Genomic DNA, 10,245 nt, shown 5'->3' on the forward strand with positions numbered 1-10,245 from the left:
TTGCCTGATGTGCATAAGGACCAATTCCTGAGACACTGGGGTTTCAAAGAGAGAAACAACTTATTGCTAGGCACGAAGCAGGAGAATAGATTGCCTATTGGCCCCCAAAATCTGTTTCCCTGAACTGCAGTAATTCTGCTAGTTTCATAGTATCAAAAGATGGGCAGTATGGACAGCACAATAATACCTAATTGTAAAGTAAGCATGTTAAAACACTGAATGAAGCTGCATCTGAGATATAGGTTTTTTTTTTTTACTATTATTATTACTTTTATTTTTTTTCTCTATATTAACATTCTATATCTTTTTCTGTTGTGTTGCTAGTTCTTCTAAACCGATGCAAATGTATAAGAAACGATCATGCATCTATGTGATGATGTTAAGAATTACTGATTGCATATGTAGAATGGTATGATTTCTAAATGTTGGGTTAATTTCTTTTTTCCGTTAATTAATAAAAAAAAAAAAGATGGGCAGGTTTTAGGATAATGTAGGATAATGAACATAATGGCTCCAGATGATGTATTAGAGGTGATCTCATTATTAAGCATGCACAGACTGATTACATGCTTAGTCACAAAATATATGTAAGGAAATGGAGGCCTTAATAAGATGGGCATGATTTTTAGTATTATAATGAGGTATAGGCAACTCATCAGTTAAAGTCTAAGCTACTGTGCATGGCAGGTGGGGCCCACTTTGGTTCGATCCAGTTTCAGTTATCAAGATAACTTTGGAATTGGGGTGGATTATTTCTGGGCTGACCCAAGGCCCCTAATAAAAATTAGGGTGTGTCTTCAGTGATCACAAGACTCCAAAGTCTAAAAGTGGGTAAAATGGGTACAACTGAGGGTCAGTCACAAGGTTTTTACAATCACAAGGGCACATGATAAAGGCTATACAATCAGAGGTCAAGGCAGCTGGATTACAGTTCAAAGATTTCAGGTATTTCCCTCTGTCTACCCCATACCAGAAAGCCAAAAAGGATTATCTAAATAATGATTCATCAACCATAATTATCCCTTAAATCCTAACTTAGTTACAACTGTTTTGGCAGGGGTGATGAGGAAAGCTTGATAGAAGAACTGGATTTTGAAGAAAGCATAAAGCTTTACAAGCTGAAGAAGGGGGAGGACACCCCATAAACACATATAAGTATATTTTGTATCTTGATGATTACAAGAGATTTGCTGTGCCTATAGAGTAGTTCTCAATTGAAAGTGATTTTGTAGCAACCTTCCCCCAGACATTTGGCCATGGAGATTAGATTGCCTCAAGTGGGAATGTGCATGGGGTGGGGAGGGGTTTCAACTGCATCTAGTGGATGGAGACCATGGATGCTGCCCAACTTCCTACGATGGACAATCTCCCAGAAGAAAAAATTATCCTGTCCCCTAAATCAAGTGGGCTCTTGATAAATTCTGTTGTAGAGTACAAGGGAACAAGAGAAATAACAAGACCCAAAGTCAGATTATGGTGGCCACTGGCAGTAACAATGCCTCCCATAAAAGACACACTTGTTAGCGAGCCTTTAACATTAGAAGGAAACTCCCTAAATTCCTGGGGGAGGGGGGATGGAGGGCTGGATTTGCCTATTAACAGACCTTTTCACCTATGTTTTCTTTCTGTCAAATTTCAGCTACAACTGGGTATACTGGTGTAAATACTTTATACTTATGAACAAAGGTTGTGCTGCTACAAAAAGGAACAAAGTCTTGAGGCATGCAATGATGTGAATGAACACGTGGGACATGTGGTGAGGCAAAATAAGCCAGAAACAAAAGAACAATGGTATGGTCACTTTTAGAAAATGCTTATAGGGAAACAGGGGCCTAGATTGTAAGCTTTTAGAGCAGACACATTAAGTCCGGAGTGATGATTATTACTTCCGGATTTCAAGAGGTTGTTATATATATATATATCCTGACATTTATGCATAAAAGCAAAGCTGACCAGGTTGGGGTTAAAGTAATTCAGAACTCTGGGATAAGGAAGACAGTGTCTATATTTTAGAACCACACATACTCTTTGAGACCAAAGGAAGAAAGGTTTATTTGGTCTGGAACTGAAATTTTCTGTGGCACATAATCCAACTCAACCTATCTGTATAGCTCATTTGAACAATTTAAACACAGGGAGCTCATAATAAGAAGAATTTTTAATCCTGTATAGGCTATTGTAATGCTTGGATACATCCTAGAGTGTATTAAGCAGATAATCAAGAGGTACTGGCAAAGTGCCTTGAGGGATGGGAGAAAGAATATGGAACTATTAAATTTACCATCAGGGAATCCCCTGATACTGTGTCAAACTTTAGAGACACCCAAATCAACAGGCCATGCCCTCAATCCTGAGGCTTACTCTTGTGAAGCTTATGTAGGTAGCAGAGAAGTTTAGACTACCTATAGGCATGCCTAAAAGTTACTTCTGGAGGACCTCTTTTGTTGCTCAGATGTGGGCTGTCTCTCTAAGCCCAACACTGCAAGTGAAATTATTGCCCACCCCTCTGTGTGGGACATGACATCCAGGGGCGAAAGTCTCCCTGGTGACATGGGAGATGATTCCCAGGGATGCATCTGGCCCTGGCACCATGGGATCAACAATTCCATCCTGACCAAAAGGGGGAAAAGAAGTGTAACTAATAAAGTATCAGTGGCAGAGAGAGTTTAAATAGAGTCAAGAGGCTACTCTGGAGGTTGTTCTTACGCAAGCTTCTGTTAGTCACTGTTACCTATGATAATCTGCAAACACCAACCAGGACCATTCCAGCCAATCCTAAAGAATACCTAGGGCAATATATAAGATTCCACAAAGGTTCCATGCACTAGAGTAACTTTCCAGAAACCTACAACCTCCAGATGGGTTCCTGGTCCAGATAAGTCCTGAAACTTAGAGGGCCCAGCCTCTCCAGAACATCAGATAGTTCCATCTCCCTATCCCATATTACTGACAGATCCTTCCAATATGAAAAATTTAGATTGGCCATAGCCCAAACACCCCTAAGGAGAGGGATGGAAAGATCAAAGGTGATGGGTGGAGTTATACAGTGAAGAGAGGATTTAACAAACATGAATGCGCAATCATTAAACTGATTTAGTCTCCAGTATCTTAAAGCGGCTAGAAGCAAAAACCTAAAATTGTGGAAGTGTAACCCATGTTAAACTCTGAAATGTCCCAAAGTAATTTTGGTGCTGTGCTTTGAAATTTATTGCTTTTTTGTATATATGTTATTTTTTACATGCAAAAAAAAAAAAAAGAGAGAAGGAAAAAAGGTCGATTGTGATGATAAAAAAAAAGTTTTAAGTCTTCCAGCCTCCTATGTTCTGGAGCAGCTAGAAGGAAAAATCTGAGAGGATCGTATAGTAACCTATGACAAACTCTGGGATCTGTCCTGTAACTACTTGAAGAGTGCTTTGAAAACTATTGCTTTTTATTTCTTTGCTTTGTATATGTTATACTATATAATAAGAAGGTTTAAAAAAAAAAGAATAAAGCAGGCAACTATTACTCAATTTTAATGAATCCTGTGACTATTACTTTTTTTGTTCTCTCATTTTGTTTTTCTTTGGACTCCTGTCATTTCTTTGTCTCCTTGAGTGATAAAAGGCTGACCCCCTTTATCATAGGAAACTGGTTATGGAAAGATTTCCTCCAGTTCCTTGTGTGTGCACTGACAATAAAACTCACCTTCTCACCAAGAGACTTTTTTCTCAGTTTAGTGCAGGATCAGGTGGGGCCCAACTATTGGAAACCTTGTTTTTGTTTGTTTTTGTTTTTAACAGTCACTATTAACATACAAACATCATCTAACACTATAAATATAATATAGATGTGCAGTGGAATGGCCCAGATCAGAAGGAATCTTTCCAAGTAAGGGAATTAAATTACAAAGGGAAGGAGGTGAATTGAGAAATGGAACTTAGGGCATGGGGAGAGGCCATTCTATCTAAAATAATCCTTCATGGGGGTTCAGTCTACTGTCACCCATCATGGTTGATCATTAGGAACACAGTAATCACCTCTATCTCTTCTAGCCCATTTCCCCTTTGTTCACCAGAGATCAGAATTTTCTCAAAGCAATCTTTTACTAGAAAACAAAGTGAAAAACAAATGAAACTTAAAGACAGGTATATTTACCAGGTATACATTTCTGATCCTAATTTTAAAAGCCAACTGAAGATTAGCTTAGAGGCTTAGTTTATGAAGCTATTCCTTGTCCTTGCCTGAATCTTAATTAGAATAGACACTCCTTAAAGCAGATACTGGTTGAGACCAACTCCAGGTAATGCCACTTCCTCTCAGAACTCTTCTTGATTCAGTCCTTCATTTTCTATGTCAGTGTACTCAATGTTTCACATTCAGCTTCTGACATCCCAGGCTTTAGGATACCCTGCACTAGTCCCTGTCACCAACGTCTTCCTTTTCTTCAAGAATGGTGACTTAACTGCCCTTGGCCCTTTTTCTTCTGGCATTATGATTTGTCTGAAGTGTATTTTTCAGGCGGTTACCAAAAGTTGCTTCTGTCTTTGATAAATAGGCTACTTCACCTGAGCCATGAAATTTGGTGACAAATACCTTCTTTACATGAAGCCAATGTGATTCAGATCCAAATCTTCTAAGATGTTCTCTCTCCTCTATTGGAAGGCCTCTGGGATATAAACCACTGCAATTGATTACCCATCCACTCACCAGCTAATATTTACAGAGTGATGAAGCTAATAAAGACAATAGAGGGTCAAAAGAAAAATCCAAGTTGATCAAATAAGAGTATTCAAGAAATACACTAAAATGGACAATAGAATAAAAAAAGAATGGGCTTTGTTGTCAGAATTCCTTGCTCTCCTACTTATTAGCTAAATGGTCTTGGGTAAATCACTAGGCCTTTCAGAGCCTGTCCCCTCATTGGTAGGATTTTGTCCTCCCAAGGATTTGCCTTTTCACTGCACAAAAGCCCTGTAAAACATAATAGCAAGAATTATTACTGAGTACAGTACAAATACTGTAACATGCCAACAATAAATGGAATTTTAGCGAACATTAGTTATACTGTCATGCCACCTTAAGTGGCTAGTTATCCCAATCCAAGACTGCATTATTGACTAGCCAAATGTGAGTCAATTTATTTTGTATAGAAGACTCATTATGGCATTACAAAAATAAAATCAGTTAAGATCCTATTTATTTTTTTAAACTGCCTAATTATATGGAACCTAGAATAGGGAATGAAATCTTGTTCTTCTAAACAGGTTACTGTAATACTCTGATTCATTCCTGTATTTGGGGCAGAAAATAAAAGAGTCTTTGCAAATCCTTTGAGGGATTGAAAAAAATATGGAACTATTAAACTTCTCTATCTGGGGAATTCCTGATTTCTCTCAAGCATTAGGGACTCCCAATTTATTAAGCCAACACTCAATCTTGATGCATGCCCTATAAAACTTATTTCTGTAATGACGAAGCTAAACCTATTTATAATTATGCCTAAGAGCCACTTCCAGAGAACCTCTTTTGCTTTTCAGATGCGGCCCCTCCTCTCTCTAAGCCAAACTCTACAAATAAATTCACTACTCTCCCCTGATACTTGGGACTTGACTCTCAGGGGTTTAAGTTTTCTGGCAATGTGGGACATGATCCCAGAGAGGAGCCTGACTCTGTCTTGGTGGGATTGACAATGCCTTCTTAACCAAAAGGGGAAAGTGAAATGAAACTAAACAAAGTTGCAGCGGCTAAGAGATTTCAAAATAGAGTTGAGAGGTCATTGCAAGCTTCAGCCAGAGAGAGCAAATTGCCACAGTATGCCAAGCCCCAACCAATATTCCTAAAAACCCTAAGGAATACCCTGGGTTCTAGCCAAGACTCTATAAAAGTTTAACCTATTGAGTTTATTATTATTATTTTTTAATTTTTTGCATGGGCAGGGACCAGGAATCAAACCTGGGTCTCTAGCACGGCAGGTAAGAATTCTGCCACTGAGCCACTGTTGCACTGCCCTTTTAAGTTTATTTTTTCAGAAGCTTTAAGCCTCCAGATGGCTCCTATGCCAGATAAGACCTGAAACCCAAAAGTACCAGTCTCTCCAAGAACATCACCCAATTTCACTCCTCTACCCCATAATGTTGACACCCCTTCTCAGCACAAAGACATTAGAACGGTCATTGCCCAGATATCCCTGAGGATTGAGAGAATGATCAAATAAGAGAGAAGACCTGTAACTGAGAAGTTAGGATTTAATAAACGATGATGACTACTAACTCATTATATAGATATTTCTTTTCAGTTCCTTGTGTATTAGAATAGCCAGGGAAAATAACTGAAATTGTTGAACTATCATCCAGTAGCTTTGATCTTTGAAAAATGATTGTATAACTATACAGCTTTCATCTTATGACCGTGTAATTATAAAAACTCTTGTGAATGACAACCCCTTTATCCAGTGTATGGGTTGATAAGTAATAAAGATATGCATGGAAAAAATCCTACATATTTAACTTGTTCAAAATGTTCTGATCTGTGACAAGGGATCATATCTTTTAAAACAGTTCTTATTAGAAGTATCTCTATCAGCAATAAACTCATAAAGTAAGCAAATACTGTATGAAAACCAAGGTGTATGCAATGTCAGCCAAAGACAGTATATAGCCTGGAAATGAATAAAGTGGGAGATGGGGGTGGGAGAGAATGATAAAAAGAGGGGAAAAAAAGGCTAAGTGGAAAATTACTATTTCTGATTAGGGGAGAAATCAGGGAACTCGAACATCAAGTGGCATATCACCCTGTAGAGATCAGTAATTTTTCCCCATTAATTTCTTTCCTTTAAATAGCTGGCTTATTTGCTTTCCTGGCTTTTATTATGTTAGAACCATTCTATTTGCACTACAAATAGGACACAAAAATAGTTGAATCAGGATACAGAGATGTGCTGCTTGGAGTAGTTAACCCTGTTTTATTTTTTCAGATGTGTTTAACTTTATGGTGTAACTAAAGATTTTGTTTGTTCAATTTAAGACAATAAAATATTTTTTTCTAGTCTTCCAAAAAACTTTTCCCATGAGTATGTGAGTTCTGTAACATTTTTGTTTTATAAACTTTTGAATCAGCAATTTTTTAAGATTGTATAACACAACAAATAGATGCTGAAAAATAATATATATAAAATGTATATTTTAAGTCATGAATATATTAAAAAAAAAACTTCAAGTATTAATTGAGCTTTACTTTTCAAGATAAAATAAGAGTGGAAAATTGTGCCTACTGCTTGAGTCCAAAAGAAAGATACATCTCCAAACTAAAGCCTCACTGTTTGGGCTCAACATCCATGTCCTAGCACTATAACCTGTGATTATGAATACAAAAGGATAGTAAATACAGCATTCAAAATTGTTTTAAGCCTCTTAGCCTTCAGATATAATTTCAAGTTTCCAGGAAATATCCAGGATTGAGGAACAAGTTAAATGACACCACTGTGTAGCAAACAGACTAATCCAGAGGACAGGATGTTCTTTGGGACAAGCAGCCCAGTTGCTTCAGCAAGTCAATGACATGAAAAAGAGAATGCGCTAGATCAAAGGACTGACAAACTATGACTGCAAGCCAAATCCAACCCATTGCTTGTTCTTTGACCCTGAGCTCAAAATGGTTTATACATTTTTAAATGGTTGGAAAAAAATCAAGTCACAGAAATTTGTCTCAGGCATAACATAGAACACAATGTTGTAAAAGTGCCCCCCAGGAGGGTGCAGCCAAAGTTTTCCATTCTTACAATACACAATAGTTCTGCTCCCCAACCCCCTTCCCCATATTAGAAGCACTAGGATGCTTGTTTGGGTGTAATTTTAAGGGCAAGACATCATGTTATGCAATTAGAGAAGAAAGAAATGTAAAAGGTAGAAAATAATACAGGAATAAAGGGATACCACCTGTTCTAAAAACAAAATCTGAGGCTGCTTTTTACAAATTTGGTTTTACATGTTCCATATAAAGCTTGTGCATGAACCAATCCTCCTTGGGACTAATATGGTGTTTTCCCAAATATTGTACATGATTCATCAGTAGGCCAAGTGTGGGGGGTCAGGAGCAATAAATCAGACAATAAATCAGGCCCTAGCAAGAAGAAGGTATCCGAGTCACAAGATCCAGGGCGGGAAGTTCCCAAGAGTTAAAAACTGAACAATAATCATTGTTAAGAAACTAAAAGAATGGGATGTATTGTGCAAGAGTAAATGGCATTTCTCTGCTTCTGTAGATAAGATTGCTTGCTTACAGCTGCAAACCAAGATGTGGCTCAAAAGGATAATGTCCTTTTTCCTGCTTCTGTGGATATGCTTGTGGTTTTTACCTTTATAAGCCCCCCTTGAGAACTCCTCTGGGCTGCTCTCTGATTCCTCCTTCTTGAGTTTCTGAGGCAGTGCCGGCTGGCTAATAAAGACTCCTAATTGGCTTGCAAATTGCTTTGACTTGTGTGTTCTCTCTTTTGGTGCGCCCCACAAGAAATCAACACACAGGGTCACAGCCAGAAATTTTAAGATGACATAGAATAAAAGACTGCTTCAGAGTAAATCACATAGAAAAGGTAGAATGTATATGATATGATCCCATCTTTGATATAAAAAGAAAAAAATCTCATATTTGTGCATATTTTTATGTCAATGTAATTCTACTTCCCAGTTAATTATATCATGAATTGGAGTGTGAAGACTGAGACATCACCACACCTTGGACAGTCTGACAATTTCTTTGAGGATCTCTGTAGTGTTTAAAACAATGTAGAGCACTTGATATGTTCACTTTTGCTTTTGATTGTACGTCTCACCTTTCCAGTCTGAAAACTAAGTGCACCAGACCACAGTACTTAGTACAATGTATTTGGAAAAAAAAAATACTACTTAAAATAACTCATTTCTAAAGCTATAGCCCTAACCCCTTTCCTGAGTGCCAGACCAATTGCTTGAGAATTGTCTCCACCTGGAAGTCCTATAAAGCTCTAAACCTTAACCTAATACAAATGGACCTCACGTTTCCCACTCACTGCCAAATCAGCTCCGCTTCCATTTTGTATTTACGTTTACCATACCACGCTCCCGAATCTGAGTCACCTTTGACTGCTCAGTATCTTTCATCTCTCATAAATCCTCAGCAGCTAAATGCTGCCTGTGACATTTCTTCCATTTCTCTCTTCCTTTTCCACTGTCCTCGTTCAAGCTCTGAAATACCTCTCTGTCTCTTCCCAACAACCACTAAGCCTACACAATAGCTTCCAGAATTACCTTACTAAAGGAGAGATGGGATCGTTGCCATTTCCCACCTTCAAGAGACTGAAACTCCACAAACAGAAGGATCATGCCTCATATGTCCACAGATATATCCCAAGACCCCAGTGCGGTTCCCTGCCACATAATTAGCAATCAGGGACTTACTGATGAATGCCTCTCTCAAAGACCTTCTGGAAGCTCCTCTCCTTACAGAGTAAAACTAAACTCCTCAGTGAGACTTCTCATCCCAATTTATTCTTCTACTCCTTTTGTGATGTCCCCTAGGTTTTCCGAAGTGCCTGGGAATAAGCATTCCCCTTTGTTTCCCTATCACACTCTCCCCTTTTCGTTCTGCCGATGCTGAATGATTACTAAACTTGCTAAGTAACTGAATCTGTTTTTTCCATAGTTTTCTCCAGTTTCTCCCCAAGATGATATAAAAAAGTAGGGAGGGAGTCTTTGGGCCCAGTGTTTCCAGGCCGGTGCCATGTCCACCAGAGGCGCTCAGTAACTGTGATATGAACATACAAATGGTGTCAGCAGGTCCCTCGGAGACATAAACCCAGGCCAAGGAGAAGGGAAAGGGAACAGGGGAAAAAGAGAATATAGAATCTGGCCGTTTTTTATATTTTTGGTAGGTCTGTTTTCCTTTTAATTGAATATCATACATGCAAAGAAGAGCACAAATCATAACTGTACAGCCCGTAAATTTTCACGAATGACGGTGAAATCAACACCTAGATCAAGAACCAGAATATCAGCACCCAGAAGCCTCCCCCGCACCCCCTATCACTGAATGGTCCTTTCGACCCTCAAAATGACCGGGAGCTCAAACCCTGGCCCTTCTGGCCGCGGTGAGCCATGTCCACAGGGGGTCAGAAAGACAAAGGCCAGAAAAAACGACCTCTTACCGATGAACTTGAAGCGACTCATGACAGTAAACCCCACTCTTTCCCGGCGGAAGCGGAAGTGGCCGTGCGTCGGCCCGCCCTTCCGG

The 10,245-nt window shown here is 38.8% G+C and overlaps 1 protein-coding gene across 7 annotated transcripts in view; it reads right to left on the minus strand.

Annotated features, from left to right (window-relative positions):
• TATDN1 (TatD DNase domain containing 1) overlaps positions 1–10,244 on the minus strand; it is a 52,064-nt gene extending 41,820 nt beyond the window's left edge. For 2 of the 7 annotated variants that reach the window (XM_077167628.1, XM_077167620.1), the window contains exon 1: positions 10,160–10,244. In XM_077167628.1, the coding sequence (XP_077023743.1) occupies positions 10,160–10,181 (22 nt within the window). In that variant the 5' untranslated portion in view covers positions 10,182–10,244. The remainder of the gene's footprint in view (positions 1–10,159) is intronic. The other 5 variants (XM_077167631.1, XM_077167622.1, XM_077167625.1 and 2 more) reach the window with 3 other exon arrangements.
• Position 10,245: the final 1 nt, after the last annotated feature.

This window comes from Tamandua tetradactyla, chromosome 6, assembly GCF_023851605.1.
Source record: "Tamandua tetradactyla isolate mTamTet1 chromosome 6, mTamTet1.pri, whole genome shotgun sequence".
NCBI classification, from domain to species: domain Eukaryota; kingdom Metazoa; phylum Chordata; class Mammalia; order Pilosa; family Myrmecophagidae; genus Tamandua; species Tamandua tetradactyla.